General features: G+C 42.5%; 1 protein-coding gene across 4 annotated transcripts in view; it reads left to right on the plus strand.

The window, feature by feature from the left end:
• Positions 1 to 313: 313 nt before the first annotated feature.
• CAPRIN2 (caprin family member 2) overlaps positions 314 to 26,391 on the plus strand; it is a 63,258-nt gene continuing 37,180 nt past the window's right edge. For all 4 annotated transcript variants that reach the window (XM_026657532.2, XM_026657533.2, XM_026657534.2 and 1 more), the window contains exons 1-6: positions 314 to 357; positions 1,787 to 2,052; positions 4,197 to 4,259; positions 11,685 to 11,771; positions 14,185 to 14,423; positions 23,470 to 23,552. In XM_026657532.2, coding sequence (XP_026513317.1) covers positions 354 to 357; positions 1,787 to 2,052; positions 4,197 to 4,259; positions 11,685 to 11,771; positions 14,185 to 14,423; positions 23,470 to 23,552 — 742 coding nt within the window. In that variant the 5' untranslated portion in view covers positions 314 to 353. The remainder of the gene's footprint in view (positions 358 to 1,786; positions 2,053 to 4,196; positions 4,260 to 11,684; positions 11,772 to 14,184; positions 14,424 to 23,469; positions 23,553 to 26,391) is intronic.

A 26,391-nucleotide genomic window follows, 5' to 3' on the forward strand; every position in this document is an offset into this window, starting at 1 on the left:
GTGGGGGGCGAGGAGGGCGCGTGGTGGGGGCCGGAGGGACGGGGCAGATGGGCGGGCGAGAGGAGCCGGCGATTGGAAGGAGGGCGGTGACCTCACATGTAGGCTCCGCCCCTTCCCTCGTTTCTCCCGGCCGGCGGGGCGGGAGGAGGGTATATAAGGGGAGAGGCGGGCAGCAGGGCGGGCCGGAGCCTGTTCGGCTAGTGAGGTGAGGGGGCGCGGGGAGGGGCTTATAGCGCCGGCTCCGGCGTCGCCGCAGCAGCAGCGTCCGCCTCAGCCCCGCGGTGGCAGCAGCGGACTCAGGCGGCGGCGCTGCTGAATCCCGGAGCCAGCTGCAGCGGCCGGTGCCTGGCGCTATGGGTGGGGATGGCGGCGGCGGCTGCAGAAGCATCTTCTCCCCGCGCCCCCCCCCCCCCCGGCGATCCCGGGGCTCCTGTCCCCGGACCCCCGCGCGCTCCTTCGCAGCCCCCCGAGCGTTGGGTGTCGCCCGCCCCGCGCGCACAGGGGCTGCTGGAGCTCGGCTCTGCCCGCCCCGCACCAGGGATGCGGTGGGGCGTCCTGCAGCTGTGCCTTGCGCTCAAGTTTCCCGTTCCAGGGGAAGGGCTCCGTGGGGTCCCGTGTGTTGATGATGAGGGGGGTGGCGGCACCGGCTATCGAGGCTTCCTCTCTCCTCCCCCTCTAGTGTTGTGGGATGGGTGTGAGCCCAGGGCTGGGGGGGACAAAGCAGCCCCCCTTTAAACTGCCCCCCCTTGGCACCCTTTTGTGGCAGGCGCTGACAACAAGCGCATGTACGATTGCAAGTTTCCCTCTTAGCCCTGTAGATCGTCATGGGGGGAGCAGTGGTGCTTAATATCAGCTGGTACTTTGCACCCCCCAACTCTGTTGCAGGTGGCTTGAGAAAGGAATGATAAGGGAAGGGAAATCTGCTGCTTTCCCTATAAATTCAGTTTGGGCTTCCTGTGTGAGCCCCTTCCCTTACCAGGGCTTGGCCTGGTGGTTACAGGCAAAGTTAAGAATGAGCGTGATCGGTCATTACTAAAGACCTGTAGGTTGCGAATGTTGTATAGAAATGCCTACTGCTTTCAAGGTTAAATCCCTTTTCCTCCCCCCAAACTTGTTTTCTTGTTGCAGCCTAAAGATATTCTTGGGCTGTGGATGTAGGCTGATTCTTTCTCAAGGATGTTGCTGCTGCTTTGGCTTTAGGGCTAAAGCTTTCCTTTTATTAGGCAACTCCTCTGCCTCTAATCATTTGGCTTTTAAAATGTGCATTGTTTTATCCAAATGTTTTCTTGGGTTGCTTATAAGGTCATGAAGGTAAGGCGAGAACTGCATCAAACCACTTTAATAGGAGTTGGGAGGGAGGAGACTGAATCCTCAGTTACACCAGTTAAATGCATGTTTGTGTTGGCAGGTGGGAGTGGAATCTGCAGTTGCTTACTTGCAGTTTTTCCCTCTGTGATGAGTGCAGGGAACTGGCCTAGTTTTTACATGGCCACTCGTGTTTCTGGAATCATCCCCGGGCACTGCCTAATACTGCCTGTGTGAAAGATTTCTGTTATCTGGATGGGTGGGGAGATCTATACCATGTAAAGTTTTCCTTGGTTTGGAATTCCTGCTTCTGATATTCTCAAGGGAATGAGGGAGAAGAGATGGGGAAGATTCTATGCTGATTTTTATATGGGTCTTTATTTCATGTTTTAAGGTTTTATTAGTGTAAATACTTACTAATACAAATGCTATAGCCCTAGGAAAGAGGAAGAGAGCTAAACAACCCACTTTTTTTTGGCAGGCCCATCCGTTTCAATGGTGCAGCTTTCCCAATCCCCTCTCCGTTGCCCGTCGCCTTCAGGCCACTCGGAAGGGGGGGAGGACAAAAGCATGAAGCCGGCCAAGCAGCAGGTGACCTCTGGTCAACCTGGGGAGAATCAGCCCCCCCTGAGCCCCCTGCAGTCTTCTCTGAACTCTGCTGCCACTCCTTCCCAGGCATATGAGACTTACATTGATAATGGATTTATCTGTCTCAAACACAAGATCAGGAATATTGAGAAAAAGAAGGTAACTTATTTCTTTGCTATGCTGAAGAAATTGATAATTAAATATCAAGTTTAAGTTACAGCTCCTCAATAGTAAACTTTAAATCCTGCTATAAGAATCTATTTTGCATACCTGTAGAGTATATAACATAATGGGTTTGTTGCAGCTAGTATAAAAAGATCAATAAAACCAGTTCATATTCAGCAGCAGTTCTCAATAAGGTATCCTCTGTTTGGGATTTTATCAGAGTAATATAGAGCACTGTTGATTTTTGTACATTTTGGGTTTTGTTTAGATATATTTGAAAAGAGGTATCAGATTAGTTGTGTTTAAAATTGCATATGTTTGTGTCTCAAATATGGAAGCAGAGTAAATGTATGTAGATGGCTGGATAAGTCAACTTCAAACCTCATTTGTTTTCTGCAGTAGTTGGTTTTGCTGTACAGCTGTTGTAGTTTTCAAAGCTTGACTAGTGTGCAAGAGAATACCCCTTTAATGGATGAAATTGGATTTACAAATAGAATTAGTTTAGTTAAAATCTAACCCATAATCAGACTTGTGGAAAACTTCGTATTCTACTTGTATTGATTATAGGCATCTAATATTAAAATCCAGTGATGCATGTAAAAGAACAGATTAATAAAATTGCTTCCTCTGACTCATAAGTGCAAGGTCATATTAAATATGTATTGCACTTCAGTTTTTATAGAGTTTGAGGTCTGGACTTTAGAGGCATGTAGAATCTTGCAAAAAATTATTCAGCTTTTCATCTGTCATTTTGATTTTAAAAATTTTGAAGGCTCTATTAAAAAGCTTAGCAGTCTGTAAAGGAGCTGTCACTTTGAAGGACTCAAGAGGTGCACTTTTTTGTGGCTTAGTGTAGGTGAATGTCAGACAAATCTTAAATTAGGAATTCAGACAACTGGATAATTCATAGCAACTGAAATGTTTGATTGAGATGGCACTTGCATTCTCAAACTGTTTTCAAACACTTGGGAAGAATCTTTTTCTATAAGTTCATTGAAAATCAGCTTGATGTTTGGGTTTTTTTGCACCAGAGTTCAAACTTTTCATATTTTTGTGCTCTAAAATACCTTTTACTTCAAACCTGTATTTGGCTAAATAACATGGGATATGCGTAGCTCATGCGTTAGGCATCAACCTAGTGCTCTTCCTTTCTGTTGGAGTTTTTCCTCCAGTAGCTTTAATTTCTTTAAAGCAATTCCACATACTTTACAGTGGTATTCCAGCTGCACAAATAAATTTAACCTTGGTATTTCCCTGGTATCCTTGATTCTTCCCTTGCATGTACATTACAGTAGGGCCTCTCACAGTTGTGCAAAAATCAGTATAAATTAATATTCAAATAGTTAAGAGGATGCATTCTTTTCCTTAGCTGCTTATGCTCATAGTAGGTACATATAAGTAGTTAATGTTTTATTTGGCTGCATACCCTCAAGGGGTAGTATTCATTACTGTGGTTCGTATTGCTGAATTTCTTAACTTGTGCAAGTCTAAGTTTGCAAAAATTAATGAGGCTAATGAAAAAGTAATTCATTATATACTAAAAGCTACAAAGATTAGTCAGGAATGTAGCAGAAATAACGCGTAGTCCCTGCACTGAATATCTTTCTAAGCTAAACTAGATACAAGGTAATCATGAGGGAGGAAAGGGCAGGATGAGGATTATAAAAGCTAAGATTCTAAATATACTGCATATAGCACCTTGAAAGACCTTTGGGTTTTTTGGTCTGAGAATAAGGTAGTCAGAATAGGAGCCTGTACTGGAGTGTAGTTCAGCTATGGAGAGCTAGACAAAAGTAGCACTCTGAAAGGAGGGATTTGAAGGAGTCAAGGTACCTATGTTACAGATAAAGGAAGCTAGTTAAAGGCCTAGGAAGCAATATGAAAGGCATGACCATGCAAGTGAGACCAAAGAGACAAGACAAGAAGAAATGGCAGGCCATAAAGTAGGTAGTAATGGCTTAAATATAGGCAGAGTTGTGCAGTGCCTTGAAAGAGAAGCTTGAATTTGATGGGGAAAAATGGACAGAACCAGTGACATTATTTTTAGCTGCAGCATGTCAGCTTAAGCCCAGGATATACATGGGAAAGCTGAATTTCTTTCCATGATGTATGTATAATGGTAAATCTTTTCTTCATAGCTCAAACTTGAAGACTACAGGGATCGCCTGAAGAAGGGAGAAGCCCTCAATCAGGACCAGTTGGTGAGTTTGCTTACCTGTCTTGGTAAATAGTTTTGTGTAGGGTAACATTTGAAAGCTTCAAACATGTTGAAGATGAGGGTGAAGTTGCTGAGGAATCCTATTGCAGAACTGTTGTGGCAACTTCTATAAAGCTAGCATTGCTAAGCACCACCAGAAAGCTTGCATAATGGTATTCATAAAGCAAAATGAAATAGGCTTTCTTGTTGTAGACAAGCTGAAAAGTGACATTTGTGGGTTGCCCTAAAAATTTATCCTGTTTTAACTTTCAAATTGTGTATTGAAGTAAACAAAGATCATTCCAGAGCAGGTGCCAAGTTCCATTTCTTTAAGCACATGATCTCCACCTGTCACTAAGTGCCTGTTATGCTTTCAACCTGTCATCTGCAATCTTTGGGGTGGTATCCATAAAAGGGTTTGTCTACCTTGGGGAAATTACATCATGTTAAAACATAACCCTCAGTTGTGGTAACTAAAACATAAGTATCAGGGGGTAGCCGTGTTAGTCTGTATCTAAGGTGCCACCAGACTCCTTGTTGTTTTTGTAAAGACGGATGCATCCGAAGAAGTGAGGTTTTTACCCACAAAAGCTTATGCCCAAATAAATCTGTTAGTCTATAAGGTGCCACCAGACTCCTTGTTGTTTTTCTAAAACATGATAAATATGGCTTAGCACTTGGTGTAGACAGGGTCAGTGATTTTAACTGTGATCCAACCGATATTAGCTGGTCATGGCTAACCTTAAATTAAGCCTAGTGTTAAAGTAATCCTAATGTCTTGTTTTCTGATCTCTTCAAGGTTGTGTTCTAACATGGTATAACTTCAGTGTAGACAAGTCCCCTGAGGCATCAAAGCATTCCTGAGGCAGTCCATATAGCCTTGGCAGCAGAATTATCCCAAGGTAGCCTATTGGCCTAAAGGTCAGGAGCAGAGTTATGGGTGGTTGTCCCAGTGTGATCAGTGAATATCTTCCATTGGGAGAAAGGAGTCCAGGTGGAGCCTTCATTGATGCCACTGGACTCTTGTTGTGCCACAACAGTTAACGCCTTTATATAGGAAGCCAGCTGAGTTACTGGTCTAATGGAGGACATAGATACTGCTGCAAAGGGAAACCGGACACAATCCGTAGAAGGCTGAGAAATACAACCCTTGGCATATATATTTTTTTTTAACTGTCCCATGTTAAATGCTGTTGGTATTTTTCTGATCAAAATAGGTGGCAGCATGCTGACATGTAGAATGTCAGATCAAAAGTTACACTAAGAAATGTAATGGGAACACTGCGAGTTAGTTATAGGTGACCTAGTTCAGGAAACTAGCTTTAATTTATTTAGTAGAAATATCATGTTGCCTCTTTTAAAAGGCAAACATCATTCTTTGGTTAGTGTCTAGTGCCATTTTCACTGCTCTGCCCTCAATAAGATTGATTCTAGAACTTGTGTAACTAGTTCAAAAATTCCTAAAGGCATGCATTCTTTTGTTAATCTCCTTAACTGGCTAGTTCAATCTTCTATGATATGGGGAGTGTAGACCAGTAAAGGGAGGGAGAAAAAATCAAAATTGAGGGCTTGTTAAACTAGACCCTTTGGTTTATCACTTTCACCATCTGAATGGTCAATTTAGAATTATGTAGTAAATAACAATCCCTCTTTAAAATTATGGCTAAAAGATATTTAGCAAACTGGTGACAAAGGTACCAGAATTGTCATTCTTCATGGCAGTGCTTATTAAATTTCTGCTTCTTGGGTTATGTATCAAATACCACATCTAACTCTTAGCCCTAGTGTCTCAGTGCAGCAGCTTCAGATAAACAATACTTGTATTTCAGTAATGCTTACTATATTCTGTCAACAAAAAGTTCCTGTCCTGAATTGCTTATAATTGAAAACAAGTGATGGACAAAACATACAATGTTTCTTTTAAGTCAGTGGTTTTGAAACTGTGGGACCTGGGCAGGGCTGGCTCTAGGATTTTTGCTGCCCAAAGCAAAAACAATTTTGGCCGCCCCCCCCCCCGTTTTTTAATTACCCCACCCCCGGCCCCGCCTCAACTCCGCCCCTTCCCCAAATCCCCATCCCTGCCTCCTTCCCCAGGCTCTCAAGCCTAGGAGGGAGTGAGGGAGGGGGAGAAGCGGTGCCCACGCCGCGGCCACTCGGAGTCTCCCCCTCCCTCCCAGGTTTGAGAGCCTGGGAGGGAGGGGGAGACCCCGAGCGGCCGCGGCGCGCAAAACAGCTGATTTGCGCGCCGTGGCAGCAGCAGCGGAGGTGAGCTAAGGCGGCCGGGGCACATTTTTAGGGGCAGCATTCTGGCGCCGGCCATGCTGCCTCTAAAAATGTGCCGCCCCAAGCACCAGCTTGTTTTGCTGGTGCCTAGAGCCAGCTCTGGGACTGGGTTGTGTCAGCACTGCTGACCGGGCCATTAAAAGTCCTATCGGCAGTGCTGCCCAGCTAAGGCAGGCTAGTCCCTACCTGTTCCGACATTGTGCTGTGCCCCGGAAGGGGCCAGCAGCCAGTCTGGCTCCTAGGTGAGGGGGCCATGGGGCTCCACACATTGCCCCCACCCTGAACACCGGGTCTGCACTCCCATTGGCTGGTTCCCAACCAATGGGAGCAGCGTGGGGGGGGGGGGCAGTGCCTGCAGGCAAGAGCCGCCTTCACCTAGAAGCCACTTCTGGTCTGTGGTTCCAGGACAGGAGGGAAGCCTGCCTCTGCACCCTAGCTGCGCCACTGACTGGGAGCTGCCGGAGGTAACCCTGTGCCCCAATCCCCTGCCCCAGCCGTGAGCCCCCCAAACCCAGAGCTCTTTCCTGTACCCCAAACCCCTCATCCCTGGCCCCACTCCAGAGCCTGCACCCTCAGCCCAGAGCCCTGGCCACCTCCTGCACCCCAACCCCCTGCCCAGAGCCCCCTCCCACACTCCAAACCCTTCATCCCCCAGCTCTGTTGGGTTACGGGCATCAACAATTTTCTTCAACTGGGTCGCCAGAAAAAAAGTTTGAAAACCACTGTTTTAAGTAATATATACATGCAAATAATTTTATGGTACAAAGCCTGCTAGAATGAAGACCATTCCGCAATTAATAATCATTACCAAATGCATTTAATCTTGTCTTTCTAACCTTTTTTATTCTAAAAACATACTAGAAATGGAATAGATGAGATTTCATTGTCTGAAGTGAAAAATAGACCTCTTATGTCTATCAAATTGTTTCAGTTACACTTGGAGTTGTGTGGGCTAGAGCCTGCTGTTAATGCAAGATTAGAGTTGCTGAGCACTGTTTCCATTGAGATTAATTGGAGTTGAGGCTATTGAGCAGGACTGGGCTCTTGAGGAACCGCTTCTACTCTTCCTGTTTTCTTCTTTAGGATTCAGTAGCCAGATATATTTTGAGGGTGGTCCTGGAAACACTTTTAAGGGGTTTCAGAGTAGCAGCCGTATTAGTCTGTATCCGCAAAAAGAACAGGAGTACTTGTGGCACCTTAAGGGGCTGTATCTAGATAGAAAATTTAGGCTGTGGAATGAGGAAGGGAACATATAGCGCTCCTAGTAATACTACTAATATGTAAATAATCCCCTTGCATTATTTGCAACTTGCACATTACAACACTGAATCTGAAAATGACTAGACAAGTGAAACTAAAACCACTGACTTTCATTTTTCAATCTGAGATGCAAATATAGTGATGTCAACATTTTAAGTTACACTGTTAACCTAATGTTAGTTTAGAAGTGGCCTTTTTAACACTTTCAGTAATTTAAAAATGAGAATTAAAAAAAATTCAGTCTCACTATAGGTCTTTAATAGACAACTAAAAACCAGAAGACTAAGATGACTGAAGTACTGGGAAAGCCTGTATCAAATATGACAGAGCATTTTGTGTAACAAGCTTTAACCATAGTATAACTTTTTATATTAAATGTAAAAAGCTGTCCTACACCAACCTCATGCTAACATTCCCTTTCAGGGAAAATTTCCTCTTCCCCTGCAGCAAGAGGATTGAGAGAAGCTCACATCTGAGTTTCTTGGATGGAATTTTCATAAATACTAATATTGTGTGTGATGAGTGCTCCCCTTTCATCCTGGCTACTCCACCTCTGGAGGAGGGCAGCTTTTACAGTCAGCCATGCATCACCCCAATATTGTATACCCTAAGGGACCAATCAGGCTCATTTAAGGATCTGTCATGCTCCCCACTTTCTGAACAAGTGTGCATATGATAATCAGCTTGCTTCACCAGGGACTGTTACTTTCAAATTAATCTCTTCTGTTATTCATGGGCCAAGTCTGTCATTTCTGAAATGAAACATGCATTTAGTATTCACTAGCTTGGGAAGACTGAGCCCTAATTTGTGGGGAAAATTCACTCCAGGTGGTGATCTGTAGCTCCCTATGGATCAAAAGAGTTTGTGGTTGCCTGTACCTTAACTGCTCTGCAGGCTGAACAGACTTTCAATGCTGCCACTCTAGCTCTTTATCTCTTAAATACGCAGATTACATTTAATCTAGTTTTCAAGAGACCTCAAATGTTAGCTCCCAGTATATTACACAAGAAATTATCAATGTTAAACTTACTTTTCTAATGACTCTAGTATGATTTCTCAAAAAGGAAGATGAGGAGCCACTTATTGACTACAAATTAGCCCGAAGTACTGTAAGCCATTCAGCCTGGTGTCTTGTACACTTCTACGTGACTAGGGCTCCAAGGTGCTATTGTAATAAATAAGATTAACATTTCAGTTTCTTGTATTTAAATTTATTGTGCAACCTATAATAAAACTTGTTTCCTTCTTGCTTATAGTTAATGTGTTTGCATGTGCCTCTAATGTATTAGATTAGGGCAGGAGGTACAGTTTACATTGCAACTTCTACTATGTTCAAATTCTACTATTTGTTCCGAGATTAATTTTAGAGACAGTCATGATGGCGGCTAGTTTCAAAACAAACTGTCTCAAACTTGAGTTCGAGAACTCTACTTCATGCTGAGTGGAAACCAAGTAGGGGCATCAGTGTTAAATTAACTGGTATTTGCTTGGAGAACTCATTTCTGTCAAAGGCAAGTACTATAGTGTTGTAGTAGTACAGGTCTGTCGCATCTTATGTGCATTTAACATGCGCGATTTCAACTTTACATGGCCGACAAAAACAAAAAGAGAAGAGAAAAACAGTTTTAATATTATACCTGTAGTGCAGGCGATTCCGCCCGCCATTAAACTCAATGGGGTTTTGGCTATACGCGGTTTTCGCTTTACGTGCTAACCGCGGCACGGAACCCCCACGTAAGATGAGACAGACCTGTAGCATCTTTTTGAAAAGATTAAGTGATTAAGGATCCACTTAAAATCATATTTCTAATTGGAAATTGGCTATTACATATGAGCATGACATTGATATAATATGATCAAATTTGGCCTATTAGGGCCTGGTCTTAAAATTCTTGCCTTAAGTGAAGTCGTCAGAATTAAACAGTTGGTTTAAAAAGTGACATCTCTTAAAATTATGGGCAGAAATTCAAATTGAAGCTAAAGTAAAATTTCCCAGATATTTTCTGTGCTCTGTTTTAAATTGTTGAACACAATTAAACTGGTGCCTAAAAGGAAAGGACTGCTTACTTTTATGCAAGTACAATTGATGGCTATATACTAGCTCTTCTAATTCAAAATGCTTCTTGCCTTGGTAAATATCTGACCCAAGTCTAACCAACACTTAATCTTTTACTCTTCTACATATTTTCTTGGAGGAGTTAACTGAACTGAGATTGTAAAGAATACAAAGAACACAGGCTCCAAGTTGAGGTGCTCTACAACTGACTTGACAGCATCCCTTTAATCCAACTTTAAAGCTTCACATTATATATTACCAATAGTCTAGACCAGGGGTAGGCAACCTATGGCACATGTGCCAAAGGCGGCACGCAAGCTGATTTTCAGTGGCACTCACGTTGCCTGGATCCTGGCCACAGGTCCGGGGGGCCCTGCATTTTAATTTAATTTTAAATGAAGCTTCTTAAACATTTTAAAAACCTTATTTACTTTACATACAACAATAGTTTAGTTATATATTATAGACTTGTAGAAAGAGACATTTTAATGTTTTTAGAAGGTATTACTGGCACATGAAACTTTAAATTAGGGTACGTCTACACTTACCGGAGGGTCCGGCGGCAGGCAATCGATGTTCTGGGATCGATTTATCGCGTCTGGTTAAGACGTGATAAATCGACCCCGGATCGATCCCGGAAGTGTCCTGGATCGATCCCGGAAGTGCTCGCCGTCGACGCCGGTACTCCAGCTCGGCGAGCGGAGTACGCGGCATCGACAGGGGAGCCTTCCTGCCCCGTCTGGACCCCCGGTAAGTTCGGACTAAGGTACTTCGAATTCAGCTACGTTATTAACGTAGCTGAATTTGCGTACCTTAGTCCGAAGTGGGGGGGTAGTGTAGACCAGGCCTTAGAGTGAATAAATGAAGACTCAGCACACCACTTCTGAAAGGTTGCCGACCCCTGGTCTAGACTAACTGTTTTCACTCTGGGTCTCATGTAATAGCAAAATGCTGTCATGTTTAATTTAGAAATATTGCAGGTATTACTATCTCCAAAGCACTTATGAAACTTAATAAAACTTCACAATTCATACTATTGGGGTTGCAGTAAACAAGTTTCATGAAACATAGACTTGGGAGTTCAACAACCAGACAGTGTACCTTAAAAGTGATTATTTCAGAGAAGCTCCATTATCTAGTCTCGAATGAGAACTAAACTTTGGTTAGAGGTGTTAGAGAAGCAGACAGGAATTCCTTTTCCAGGTGTGACTTCTATAAGTAGACTAATTTCCAAAAGCATTCTATGAACATGAAGTTAGCTGTATTGTACACCTTTTTAAAGGGACATAACGTGAGTTAATTTGAAGAAGTTAAAAGTAGCTTCAGATACTGTTCCCTTGTGAGCTTCTGTGGGTATGAAATTGCTTTTGTATCTTGATGCATTTTTCTCTCACTGTGGCTCTGACGTAAACTAAAGGGAAAGATGAATAATACAAATTTGATAGTGCCCAAACTTCCCAGTCAGGATAACGTAGCATCGCACTAAGCGTCCTACAAACCTGTATGAAGGGACAGCCCCTGCCCTGGAGAGTTTACAGTTAAGAATATGGGGAAATGGTGAGTGTCTATACAATAGCCAATCCAAAAAATGAGTTTCTTACTAACCTCAGGTATGGTAATCTTGGATGTTACTTGTAACAATAGGAAACATTTTCATGTGAAGTTACTTAAAAGGTGATGTTCTTATAAACAAAATTGAACCTGTAATAAAAGCTGTATAATTTAGCCTAACAGTTGAAATAAAGTTTACTATGAGAATTGTTATATGTTTAGTCTGTGGCTAAATCCTATGATAAATGCACTGCTAGTTTGATATCTGCTTATTGCAGGAGGCAGTGGAGAAATATGATGAAGTGCTACACAACTTGGAGTTTGCCAAGGAGCTTCAAAAGACTTTTTCTGGACTTAGCCAAGATGTAAGTAAAACCTACTCTTTTGTGCTCTAAACCTCTAAAACAATCAGATACATGGTTACACAAAGCTTCTGAACTTTTGTCTAAGGTACTAATCTAAAAAGATGGAGCTGGTAGTCATGACTTACAGATAGTCTTCATTTTCTAGAATGCAAAGCTTGTATTTCTAGCTTTTTAATTTTGATTTTATGGCTAGGTAACATTAACATGTAGAACAGCAGGATAGCCTCAATCTAATAAGTAACTGTAAAGCAGAAATTTTGTCTTGAGGGGTGAAAATGTGGTCAAGGTATAGGATCACTTTAGATATTTCTATATACTGTAGCTAGAACATGAAGGCCAGTGATTTAAGAGCATCTAGTCTCATAAAACTACTGCTCAAATATGTACCCCAAGTGCAGTCAACTTTAGATGACTCCAGGATGTTCTGGTTCAAGTGGACCAGGATCAACTTGTACAATAACCACCCTTTTTGGCAGTCTGAGTTTCAGGACTGAATTCTCAATTCTTAGTGGGCCAAGTGCAGAAGTTCACTGCAGAAGCTAGATTCTACTTCACCCGTATGCAAAAGGCAAAGAACTCAGTTTCCACTCCTGCCAGTCGACTTAGCTTCAGGCACAAAATAAACAGAAAAGTGATGGAAATATTGGGTATGAAGAGCCAAAAACACTAACTCAAAATTACTCCGTATTTGGGGCTCGTACACAATGCTCACATTCCAGAACTGGGACTGTTACTTCACTTTACAAAGCCTTTGCCCATTAGGTGAGACTTTGAGGTTCTCTTGAGTAGAAGTTAGCCTACTGGTGTTCTGGCAGATGTTCTCCTCTTCAAAAATTCTAATCCAGGGCTGTGAGATAAGGATACTACACTTCATTAGTCATTGCACTGCTATCTCCCTGCCTTATCTGGGATATGAAAGGTTCCATAAAACAGGTCTTGTCATTGTCTGGGTCTAAGCAGTCTTTCTAGAGGTCTTTCCTCTTGCATTTGTATTGGTTTCAGGTACACCTTAATCCTTAGGCTAGTGAGAGAGAACAGTGAATGGTAAGCAGAGGGTTAAAAGACTGTTTCTAGAGTACTTGAGTCTTGGAAGTTGCTACATGCATCAGTTGGGTTCTTATAGTCATTATTAGTTTCTTAAACTTCTGGATGTAACTTGTACTCCTCTGTATATTTCACTCAAATTGAACTTGTACTGTTTTTAAGAGCCTTTCCTGTTTTTTAAGAATATTTACTTCTCCATGTTGCTGTTGCATGTAATTGTATGTTCTTCCCTGGGGTATATTAGATTACAAGATGTTTACATGGAAGAGTTAAAAGCTATAATAGCTAATTATTCCCTTATATTGAAGCATAATCACTGGATTCTCATGTTTTCCTTCTATTTTCTTTTTACTAAGTCTGGGTTCTGCAAAAATCTGCTAAGGCTTAATGTTCCAGAAGTGAGCACTAGGCAAAATAACTCCTTGTAGCCCTTCCATGTTAAGTGATGGTCCTTTATTACACTGCTGCAAATCAAAGTCTTCAAATATTACTGCTCAATAGTTAAATAGAGCAACTTTGGTGTATTTTTACGTAGTTCTGGAATGATTTGGAAATCACTAAATTTTTTTGCTGCAGAACTTGATACAGGTGTGCCATAAAGTGTTGGAGGGTACTTGTCACAGAATGCACTGGGGAACTACATGTTACCTAAATGACTTCTGCTATGACTCTTGCAATTAAATGTTTGTTTTGTGTCAATACAGGAAAATCAAGCGAGTATTTGTGGATTTCTGGTGTATTATGACAACTAGGAACTTCTGTACTGAAGTATTCTTTCAGTAGTAAATAGGAGTAATATGATTTACAATATGAAACCTTTCCTTGCATTTTTGACCATTTTTGCATTCACTGTATAGCATATTCATAATTACATATTTTAACATGTAATTACAGTAATGTAAAATCTAGCTGAGAAGGGCAAAATGCCACTGTTTCATGATGTAATTTCCCATAGCAGAATATATGGAATTCATGATACAATTGAAATCATGTTTTTGATTAGCACTCAGAGTAATTTAACTTCATAGCTTGCAAACATCAAATACATCACTGGCTTATTATAGATTACTTTTTTATCTTTTAGTCTAGGCCAAAGAGGAAATTGGCATCAAGTGAAGGGTTAGAAACTAAGGGTCAGATTTGCAAAGGTATTTAGGCACCTAAAGATTCAGAAACATGCTTAGTGTGATTTACAAAAGTGCCTAAATATGGGTTAGATGCTTTTGTAAATCCCAGTAACACTTCAGTGCATCTTTAGGTGCCTAACTACCTTTGTAAATCTGGCCCTCCAGTTTCTAATTTGCAGTCCAGCACCCAATCAGTTATCATACTCTGTCTAGTGGGCCAACTCACTCTTGTATTCTAACAGCTGCTGAAAGCACAGAGGAAGGCTCAGAGACGGGATACTATAATGAAGCTTGAAGCAGAGAAGAAAAAGCTGCGTACAATACTGCAAGTCCAGTATGTGCTGCAGAACTTCACTCAAGAGCATGTTCAGAAAGACTTCAAAGGTGGCTTGAACGGTGCAATATATTTGCCTTCTAAAGAACTAGACTACCTCATTAGATTTGCAAAACTGACATGCCCAGAAAGAAATGAGAGCCTGAGGTAGGTTGCCTTTTTTCTCACTAGTCAGTCTCCCATGTCATATACTAGAATACCTGTGTAATGGTCTCAAAATAAAATGTATAGCATGTTCTAAAAAACTTTAAACACAACAGTTTATTGTAACAGCAATTTGGGATCTGGCACATAGTGGGATTACCACTTCGTGTTTGCACATGTGCAATTAAATCTTGGTGTCTGTGTGCCCAGTGCATATAGTGGTCAGACTTTTTCCTTCAGCAGTACTTGTTGGGCAGCTCGAGCTCCCCCTGTTGCTACGTGCCACTGCATGCAGGTATAAAGGGCAGAGCTGTCCCTGTTATTTCTTGCCACCTGCAACTGTCATTGGAACCCTGTTCAAACAGTTTTTGTTCTCTCTCTCAGCTTGTGTATATAATAGTGTATATAATATAGTTCATTTGATCAGTCTGGTTAGTATAAGTCTTAGCTGTTTTAAAAAAAAAAAACTTTTTTGGACTGGTGGTTTCTTTGTGCATGGTACTGAGGTATTCCCCATGACCTGATTCAATATGTGCTTCTTGTTTGAAGTCTGTGCCAGTGAGTGAGTGACCCAAACAATAGCTGCCTGAAGTGCTTGGGTGAGGCACATAGATCAGTGCCAGATTTGCAGGGAGTTCAAGCCTATAATGAAGGAGGATAGGCTGAAATTCTTCTGATGAAGGCAGGGCTCAGGCCACCCTCAGAGCTGTCCTAGTTTGACTTTGTCAAGTGCTGGAACTTGAGTGAGCAGCATGCCTCCACCTTTATCTGACTCCCAGCACTGATCTCCCTTTCCACTACTGAGGAAAAAATAAGACTTACAAAGAAGCCCCAGCCAGAGAAATGTCTTCACCCTCTAAGTCTGTTAAGAGGGATGAGAAGGAGTTGAGTAGAGTGCACCTGAGAAACCCAAGCTCAAATATTCAGCCACCAATTTAGAGAAGTCGATTCCAGTGCTGCAAAGAGCACTGTCAAACCCCATGCCAGAAGTGGCAGTTTTCATCATCTGCATTGCAAACTACTATCTGTGTTGGCCCCCCAAACACCTCCAGGGTAGTCAAGATCTGCTCTGCTGGTCAGTGCTAGTGTCCATTACCACATGAGTTGGATCCTTCAATGACATTACTGCATCCAGCATAGGCAATTCAACCTTTGGTGCTGCAGTAGTCTGCTTCCCACATAGGCAGCCCTTCGGTACTGTCCAAGGGGAAACCTGTAATGATGGTGACGCTCCTATGATCAGCAGGTTCTCTGCACCAGTCCCTGGCACAAACTGGGTCAGTCCTTCATAGTCAGAGGAAGGGGAGTCTTCCTCATCAGACTCAGAGGTGGGATGGTATGTCTCAAAGCCCCAAGCAGGACCTGCGGGTCTCCTCAGATCCTCTCTCCCAGCCTGCCACTGCAACCCATCAATGGGAACTGCCATGGGAATGTGGCCAGGCTAGTAGGGTTTGGCCTCATATCAGTGGCCAGTTTGGAACCTTTTGAGGTTCCCCCAGCTTCCAGATCTTCCCCTAACTGTGTGTACTCGGTGCCTTTGTCTAAACAGGAGGAGTCTCTGCACTGGGCAGATCAGTCTCCAGAGTCTGGTACCAGGCCTGATATTGAGCATCAAGAAATGGTCCTAGAGCCAGAGCAACAGCTGGTAGAAGATATTCTCTTCCTTCCACTCATGGCTTCTTCTTCATCCTCTCCAGATAAAGCTGTTTCATCATGGATAACTTCTCTTCTTCCTCCTGATGATGATTTTAAAGTTCATCAGGAGTTGTTGAAGAGTGTCTTCAGACCTGAGTGTGCAGGTCAGGGAGTCCTCACATCAATGCTTGACATTTTATCATCTGAGTGGCTCTGCCAATTAACGAGGCAGTATGGGATCCTATAAAGACTCTGTGGCAGACTCCATCCTCATTGCCTCCCATCTCAAAAAGGGCAGAAACAAAATACTTTGTACCCTCCCAAGGTTTTGAGTACCTCTGTACTCACCCATGATTGGGCTCATTGGTCATGATAGCTGCTAATGAGACAGAGAGAGAGAGAGAGAGAGAGACAAGGCACCAACCTGCCACCCCCACATCAAAAGATGCTAAAAGACTGGACTTATTTGGCAGAAAGATTTCTTGGATGGGGGTTTGAAGGCTCTGCTGGGATGGTAGGGTTTTAATTTATGGGGCTCCATGGAGCGGTTGAGAGCTGCTTCTGAGGAATGTAAGGCAGAAGTTCTACCCTCCTTGACCAGGGAGGAGACTGGTCACAAGCACATCAATACAGGTGTGACTGGATACAGCAGACTCAGTAGCTAGAATCATGGCTTTTGCAGTTGCCAAGCACAGATCATCTGGTTGCAGTCTTCTGTTCTTCCCTATGAAGTCCAGAATACTATCCAGGATTTACTGTTTGAGGATCCTTTACTAGTTTCAAACCAGATAGACAGCAAGCTCTGTGGTGTTAAGGACTCTGAAGCCACCTTTAACTCCTTAGGCTTGTGCACACCTGCCCCAGTTAGACAGCACTATCAGCCCCAGCAGATGCACTGGTATTCTGCTCCATCTCCTCAACATCGGCATCAGCCTTCCCCTCCTGCTGCTTTGGCTCCATCTCCAGTCCCTTCAAGATACCCTGGAAGTACAAAGCAGTCATTTTGATGGGCTGGTCAAGGTTGTCATTTCAGTCTCAATCTCTCCAGACCCAAACTCCTTCACCTTCTTAAACTGTCCCACTTCCACAATGCTTGGTCCCGAATTATTTGGACCAGTGGGTCTTGAGCACTGAGGAGGTGTGAGATGCTCTCTAGTTTGCTTCTATCCTCTTCTCCAGACCTCTTGCGAGGTGCTCTTCATTCAACAAGTGCAGCGTCTACTTCAGTTGGGAGCCACAGTGGATTCCACGTGGTATCAGAGGGAAGGGGTTTTGTTTTAATTCCTAATTCAATGATGAAATGAGGAATGTGGTTTTCAGACCAATATGACTTTTGTCAACTCAATAGATTCTTGAAAAGATAAGGTTCTGCATGATCATCCTAGCTTCTAGTCTCATCCTGGAGACTGGTTTGTTGCCCTCAACTTAAAGAATGCCTACTTCCATGTTGCAGTCAAGCACACAGGAAGTACCTCTGGCTTCTGGTAAATCAAAAGCATTCCCGGTTCACTGTACTACCTTTTGGCCTGTCAGCAGCATGCAGGGTCTTTACAAAATTCATGGGAGTAGCAGCTGCATTCCTCTGAAGATCATGAATTCAAGTTTACTCTTACCTGCATGACTGGCTTGTCAAGGGCTGTTCCAAACTGCAGATACAGAGCAGTGTAGCCCTGATCCAGTCAATCTTCAATGCTCTGGGACTATTAATTAATGTAGAAAAGTCTCTCCTTTCTCTGGTTCAGAGGATAGTTTATAGGGGCTGTACTGGACTGTTTGCAAGCCAGGGCCTTTTTCAGACTTCAGGTTCCAGGCAATTCAGTTAACTGTAGGTTTGAAGTCTCACCCAGGCACAACAGCACAAAACTGTTTGAGGCTTCTGGGATATATAGCCTCTTGCATCTACATGGTTCAATACACCAGACTGCACCTCAGAACTTTGCAGGGCTGGCTGGCATCACATACCCTCTGTGGTAAGGGCACCCTCACAATGTTCTTCTTTTCCTGGATTGCCTGGATTTGTCCACCAATGCATGTGCATGCATTCCATTTGCCTGCCCACAACTGATGCTCATGCTAGTAACAGATGTGTCTGGTCTAGGATGGAGAGCCTACATGAGAAGATTACTACTGTGGTCCTCCGAAGATTTAGCTTTACACATCAATGTCAGAACGAAAAGTTGTCAGGCTGGCATGCCAGATATTTCAATCACAGATCAGGGGAAGCAGTCTGCTAATCCTTTCAAACACAGCAGCAATGTTCTACCTCAACAGGCAGAGGGGAGCCTACTCTTCTGCACTTTGTCAGGAGGCGACTCTACTCTCGGAACTCTGCTAACTTAGTAGATCTGGAAGTATCTTACCTGCTGGGGATATAGAACGACCTAGCAGACTGTCTGAGCAGATCATTTGAATCACCACAAGTGGTCACTTTGTCCAGATGTGGCCAAACACAGCTTCCAGTAGTGGGAATTTCCCCAAGTAGACCTGTTTGTGACCATGTCAGAAGTTCTGTTCCCTACAGAATCACAGCCTGGGTTCCATAACAGATGTGTTTTTACTACCAGGGTCAGGCAGGCTCCTCTATGCTTTTTCCATCAGTCCCACTCATTCACAAGGTATTATTAAAGACAAGATAGTATCAGGCCAGTCAGATTTATAACCCCAGCATGGGACTGTCACTGGTTCTCTACTTTCTTGGCACTGTCAGTGAAACCTTCAATTTCACTTTCACTAGACTTGAACCTAATCTCCCAAGATCATGGTCACCTACTCCACTCAAGCCTACCATCCTTTCATTTACCTCCATGGCTAGTTACTAGAGAACTGTCTTGCTCGAAAGAGTTCAAGTTCTGCTAAATAGAATCATAGAATTGTAGAGTGGAATGTACCTCAATAGGTCATCTAGTCCTGTCCTCTTCACTAAGTACTATCTAGATCAATATGTCTCTGACCAGTGCTCCAGTCCCTGAGATCTCCCTGACACAGTTTAGGAAGGCAGCAAGCTTGTCCCTGGTATCAAAAAGGTTAAGAAACGCTCATCTTAGACCATCCTTGACAGGTGTTTGGAGGTTTAAGAATAGGGTAGACAATGACAGACTTCACTACCACCTCAGGCAATATGTTCCAGTGTTTAACTACCCTTACAGTTAGGAAGCTTTTCCTGATGTCTAGTCTAAATCTCTTGCTGCAGTTTAAGCTGCTTATCCTGTACTCAGTGGCCAAGGAGAAAAATTTATCACCCTCCTTTATAACTCTTCTCTTCTGTCCCCTTCCCCCCCCCCCAGTCTCTTACAAGAACTAAATGGAGATATTTTTTCCATCTTGTCTCAGCAATATGGCATGTCACTATCTTGTTGTTCAGTTCATGTCCTGGACTGCTTATTTTACCGGAAGCACCAAGATTTAGCAGTTTGATCATAGTACATCTATCAACTATTTCAGCATTCCATCCTAAAGCAAACAGTTCTATTTTTTTTCAGTGACTTGTATATAAGATTTTTAAAAGGCTTAGTCAAATTATACCCTCTAGGACAAGACCCTCTTTTCTCCAGAGGAGCTGAACTTAGTACTGTCAAGTCTTATAGGTTCCCCACTTGAACTGTTGGCTACCTGTTCTCTGTATCGGTCTACGAAGATGGCAATTTTGGTGGCTATTACCACAACCAGATGAGTAGCGGTACTGTGCTCCTTAATGTTGGACCCTCCATATACAAACTTATTTTGAAGGACAAGGTTTACCTCCATACTCCTCCAAAGGTGGTGTCATCTTTCCCCATCAACCAACCAGTTTGCCCATATTCTAACAAAAGAGTTTGCATACCTTGGACATCAGGAAACATCTAACTTTTTATCTAGAACGAACCAGGCACTTCTGTAACTCCTCAGCTATTTGTAGCAGTGGCAGAGAGAATAAGACTGCAATCTGTTTCTACCCAGAGAATTTCTTCCTGGATCACCTCCTATATATGCATGTGCTGTCGCTCCACCTAGCAGTCACATTAGATGAGGTCGCAATCTGTCTCAGTGGCCTTTCTGGTGCACGTTTTGGTTGCAGACACTTGTAGAGCAGCATCCTGGTCCTTGGTCCACATGTTTACCTCCCCCTTTGCGGTGGCTCTAGACTCCAGAGATGAAGCCAGAATTGGATGGGTGGTTCTCCAGTCTTTATTAAAATAGCCTCCGATTACACCTCCTGTTCTTATGGCTTGTGACTGGGTGCCTGAGATTGGCCACACTGAGAATACCACACTCAGGGCAGACTGCAAGAAATAGGGCAGACAATCCCTCGAACTGGTGATTTATTCTAGAATTAGATTCACCGTGCCAGTAACAAAAGAGCTTCTGTAATGCCACCCTGGTTAACAAGAAGCCAAACAGTCCCCTTCAGGCATTCCAGGCCTTCGCTCCCATCCAGATGACCAAGTCTAATATAGTGAGAGGTTACTGAAAACCCTATTCACCATATTTAAAGTTCTATCAATCTCAAAGGATCAGACATTTACCTTCAGGTCAACATATGTCTCAGATCTTTCCCAGATATCAGTCAGCCAAGCCTTAATAAACTAAAGATTTATTAATAAAGTTATTGAATTGTTAAGAAATCATATACCTACAAGTGATTTCCGGCCCCCCCCCCAGTGTTGATAGCTTAGGATCATAGCATTTATATCTGCTGGCTTGTAAAAGTCTCTCTGAAACCATCCCAAAAGGTCAGAATCCAAATGCAGCTTAGATGTAGTCTGATAGTCTTTCCATACATTTTCCAGGGTATTCCAGATAACTATTTGGAAGATCAGTCCTTTGGCTCAAACTTCCCCTTTGCAAAGTTCAGCAGACTACAGATGAAAGGGTCAGGTCTGAGTCTTCTCTTTTATAACTCTCAAGGAGGCTGACAAGCCGCCTCACAAATTTTCACAGCAGGGATTTCCTCCAAGGAAGAATAGGCAATGCAGATAGTTTGTGGATCTTTGCTTTGAAGCTAATCTTCTATTTCCTGTGCATACACAGGTTAACTAGTTACATTTATTTACATAAGGCAATTAGCCGGTCCTCCATTGTAACAGTTAAGCTGAAGACAATGTAGATAAGATTCCTGCAGTGTCTCATCTTTGGTCTTGAGGCTAACTGAACACAGTTGCATACATAATGTTAGGCAACTAAGACATTAAAGGGAATTTGCATCTGAGCTATTTTAGTTACATTGTTTACCTATATCCTGTTAGAAGTTTAACAAATACATTTAGCGTCTACCCTTGGTTTCTGTTACCACAAATGAATGGGTTAATGATTGCTGGTCTAGTTCATCTCTTTGAAATTCACATAAGTGAATTGTCCTGATACACTTGCAATGCCTCTTGTTAAGTTAGAGTCATACACAGGTTGGCTGGTCTGCCAGTGTCCCAGCTTGAGTCATCAATAGTGTAATGCGCAAGTGGAATCACTGTAGCTGTTAAATTGTTCGTTAACAGTTCTTCAAGATGTGGTGCACATGTCCCTTAAAATTAAATTACTCACCTGCCTACCCCTCTACATTTGAGTTCCAATAAAGACCTGAGGGGGAAGCTAGAGCCAGCTTTGCCCTTTATACCTGCACTCAGTGGTGTGTGGCAGCAGGGGGAGCTTGAGCCATACAACAGGTATGGCTGATGGAAAACATTTCTGATGTACAGGGTGTACAGACAACCAGAGTGGAATGGATATGTGCAACCCACCTTGGAGAACAAGTTACTTCACAAGTTAGTAACTTTTTCCCCCCACAGGGCTCAAAGTTTAAGTTGGCAAATTGCTGAGGAGGTGCATGCATTCTGATCCCCGGTGGTGCAAGTTGCTTGTAACTGGTTCTGCTACACAATGCCCTTCAGTCTTTCCAGTTTGACAGTATGATGAAGTGCCAATATTGGAGTGCTTCCCACTGTAATATACTTTAACCAAGCAGGCCAGATGGTGGTTCTGAGCATCACTTCTGCCCCTTTCCTTCTGGAAGAAGTGCACCAGGTGTCATAAACACGTGTTCCCTTCTGTATTCGTGGAATAAGGCAGTAGATCTTTGTTCCATTAAGCCCAAAGAGGTATTAAAGCCAATAATTTTGGGCCCCTATCTTTGGTATCAGCATTGGTTATCTGCTGCAAATGCAAGCAGATAACCAAAGAATGTGGTTGCTGCTTTGGCATTAAAATCATTAATCTGGGTACTAAAATGTCAGACCTTGGTGTATTTGAAGGCCACAAGGCTATTTCTGGCCTCCTTTATTCACTGTCTAGAGTGCTGACCAATATTGACATTATGCCACTTTCATCTATTCGTATGGTCTTGCTACATATTTGGCTGACCTTAGCACAATACGACCTATGCAGTTTTGTACTTGTTGTACTGTACAGCTGGAAGCGATGCTACTCTTGCTGCTGCTTACTCAGATAGCAAGTTCACCAAAAATCTTGCTGATCAAAGTGTGCAGTCTGTGTTTAGGCTACTGAATTCTTTAAGTACTTTCACAATTGTTAAAATAGGCTTCTTTCAGCAAGGGACTAAACCTATTCTGTGGCTTTTCATACTAATTTGTTTACCTTAATGGGATGGTGGGTATAGATTGTCTAGAATTTTCAAGAGTTACTGTTAAAATTAATTGTATATTACATTTCTAAGTGTAATCTGACCCTTATATCTTAGTGTCAAACTAAACCAATTGATTGATTAAGACCAGCTATGTTAGTGCTAAATATTGAGAATGTAACGTGAGCCTTTTGAAGGCCTTTTATCTTATCAAAATATGGGTTAGGGTTGTGAGGTAGGGAGAAAATATCTTAATTTTTACAAACCTGCCTCAAATGACTTTGTTCATATAAAACTAAACTTGGCTGGCCACTGGCCCATAAGATGTACCTTTATAAGAATAATCTGCAACAATATTTCGGATAAAGCAACTGCTTATCATAAACACTTCAGTATGCGTTCCACATCTTAAATTGACAGAGCACATATTCATCTGGTCAAATGGCTAAATATTGAATGAAACTATTGTCTGGGCTCGAGTCTTGTCAAGTGGATTATAGAGACTTCAAACTACTTTTGACCAGTAGTGGCAAAATACTAAACTAAAACAATATCCAGGGTCCCAAAACCACAAACGGAAGTGTTTAGAATTGTCCAACTTTGTAACATTGTACTAACCAAAGAGAGCCTATTGAAATAAGGAATACTGTTAATGGGGCTGCTGTCTTAAGTAAACAATGCATAGTACCACTTTTAAAATTAAAAGGCACAAATGGTGATTGCATTAGAAGGATGGCCCTGATTTTAATCCTGTTTCTAAAGAAAAGAAACAGAACTGCTGAAGATTACAAATTATCATAAGCTGAAAAATGAATAGCTAACAAAACATTTCTCTGGTCTTAACTTTTCCTTTTTGGCTTCAAGTGTTGAAGACCAGATGGAGCAATCATCACTCTACTTTTGGGATCTTCTAGAAGGCAGTGAGAAAGCTGTGGTTGGAACAACATGTAAGTTTTTGGCTATTTGGGGACGAGATAAATAACATTAATTTCTACACTTATTCTGGAGTAAACATATAATGTAATATACTTAGCATTTTGCAAGTGTAAGATGCTGTACAAATGAACATACTTCCCTGGAATGCTTCGTCTTAAAGGACTGATGTGTAATGATCAGTTAATCTGTATATTAAGTGTAGGGCCAGTTCATACACACAGTGGCATGCTTCCTACTGGAGAAGAGGACCATTTTCTCAGTACTGATGGTTTAGAAACTGTGGGTTGTATGTATGCTGGCTTTATTTTAGAATATTATGCAATAGTAGCCATGCATCAATTCTGAACTAACCTAGCAGACAGAACTAAACCCTTCAGTCTGATAACACTTGCATTTTTATTGCAAAGGAGATCAGTGTGCCAGTGAGTTAATTCTGGAACCCTAACTTCAAACTCTTCTGGATTGGGTACAATAGATAATTGCACTACCACTGGCCCCGACAGTCTTGGTGAAGATCCACTACTGATGACTTGCAGCATAGGGATAAGCAGAGAAACTTTAACATTTTATCAAAGTAAACTTTAGCCTTTCTCTTGTCAGAATACATTCGCACATGCTGTAGCTGATTTCAACACTGTCAAAAGTGCTGTTTCATCTCTGAGGTCTGGAAATTTCCTCAATCTGTGGATGCATTGAAGGCTGCAAAATCTAATTCTTTGACTGACTGCATAGTCTGACTGGTGCTGGAGCATTTTCTCTAGCGGTATCCGTATGATTGGTCATGTATGGCCCCCCGCTTTTCTTCGTGCCTGGAGTCAAGAGTATAAAGGATGAAGCCTCCCTGCTCTCGTTCAGTTTCTTCTTGCTGTTGGCAGTCAGAGCTTGTTGCTGTAATTAAGTACAGTCTTGAGCCTTTAAATTTGTATGTAATTAGTATATAACTGTACATAGTGGTACTCATTTTTCATCCAGTTTGACATTTGTTTATTTTTATTTTTCAATCCAATATCTTTTTTAATTCTCAAATCCAGATGGGGTGTCAGGCCCATTCTAGATCTTCAGACACTAAACAGATGCAGCAAAAAGTTGAAGTTCCATATGGATTTCCTTGTCAGTTATCCTTGCTCTAGATCTGGGAGAATGGAATGCTGCCCTTAACTTACAGGATGCCCACTTCCATGTGGCACTCTACCTGGGTCACAGAAGGTTTCTAAAGTTCACAATAGGAGAAGGGCATTACCAGTTCACCATACTCCCCTTCAGGCTATTGTTGGCACTTAGGGTTTTCATGTAGTGCATGGTGGTAGTGGCACTTGCCTCTGGATTTGGGACATTCCATTATATCCATACCTGGATGATTGGTTCAAATGGGACCACTCCAGTCAGCAAGTGGAGAGCAACATTCATCAAATCCTCCATCTGTTCAGCTGCTTAGACCTGATAATCCAGCAGGGAAATAATTCATTGACAGTCGTAGATTCTACTTCGGCCAAGGTATACCTGCCCCAAACTCAGTTTTTGACTATCTAGGACCCTTTTGTGGCTACTTCTTGAAGGCTACACAGTACGGAACAGCCCCAGGCTCTTGGGGAATATGGTTGCTTGTATGTATGTGATAAAAATGTCAGGTTCCATCTCTGATGTATGCGGATGTGGGTAAAGTGAGTCTATCACCTGAACAAGTTTGTATGCATCCCAGCCAGTGTGGTGTCGTCCCTGGGTTGGTGGATGAATCAGGACTGTGGAGGGTGGGCCTGTTCTCTCAAACTCTCCCTTTTATGACTTTAGTAGCAAATGCTTCTGCTGTGGGGTGGGAAGCATATGTGGGGGAGCTGCAACCTCAGGACATGTTGTCAGTTCAAGAACATTTGTGTAACCTGGTCTCATGAACTGCATGCAGTATTCCAAATGTCAGCAGTTCCTACTACATTCATGGCGAGGCCATACAGGTGCTCAGACATGACAGCTGTTTTATGTAAGCAAGTAGGGGGATACCAGGTCAAAGACTGCCTCTTGTCACAGGTTAAGCAGTGGAATTTCTGCATAAGAAATTTGTATAATTCTCAAGGCTTCACATGTTTCAGGAAATCAGAGTTGCCTGGCAGATCAACAAGGCAGATTGCTCAGTCTAGATCACAAGTGGTCTCTCAAGCCAAGAATGTTAGTCTCTTTTGAATGGGGGTGGAATTTCTATGGTGGATCTGTTTGCGAAAAGCAGAATGGGAAAATGCCTCCATTTCTATTGCAGAACAGATCAGTCCGGCTTCATCTCAGATGCTTATGTTTCCGTGGAATGATGATCTTCTGTATGCTTACCCACCAATACCTCTTAAATCCAGAGTGGTATTAAAACTCAAACAAGACTGAGGCAGGGGGATCCTCAGAGCCCCAGCCTGGGGGGAATAACCCTGATATTCTATGGTGAAAAGGTTTTGTTCTTGGTAGAGAAAATGAGACGACATCCTGAGTTAAAGACTTTTTAAATGGGTTACCAGCCACATTTCCATGTCTTGCACTGCCAAAGATCTGAGCACTCCTGAAATATTTATTGCATTGAACTAGAGCACACGCAATATTTACTGCATTTGTGGGAAATGTTCCTATTGACACTTGAGTGTAGCGACCCAGGCCTCTGTATGTACTTTTGCGAGACATTTACATAATTACGACTGCATTAAGGGACAAAATGAAAGTAGTCCTACAGTAATTCTTCAGATGAGACTCTAGCCCCACCTCCAGCAAAAACCACTTGGGAGTCACAGTGGAATGGACATGTATGCAGTTACTTGAAGAAAAATTTACCCTCTAGTAACTGTTCTTTGGGATGTTACATATGCCCATTCCACAACC

This window comes from Terrapene carolina, unplaced genomic scaffold (assembly GCF_002925995.2).
Source record: "Terrapene carolina triunguis isolate 2854851 unplaced genomic scaffold, T_m_triunguis-2.0 Scaffold247, whole genome shotgun sequence".
Taxonomy (NCBI): Eukaryota; Metazoa; Chordata; order Testudines; family Emydidae; genus Terrapene; species Terrapene triunguis.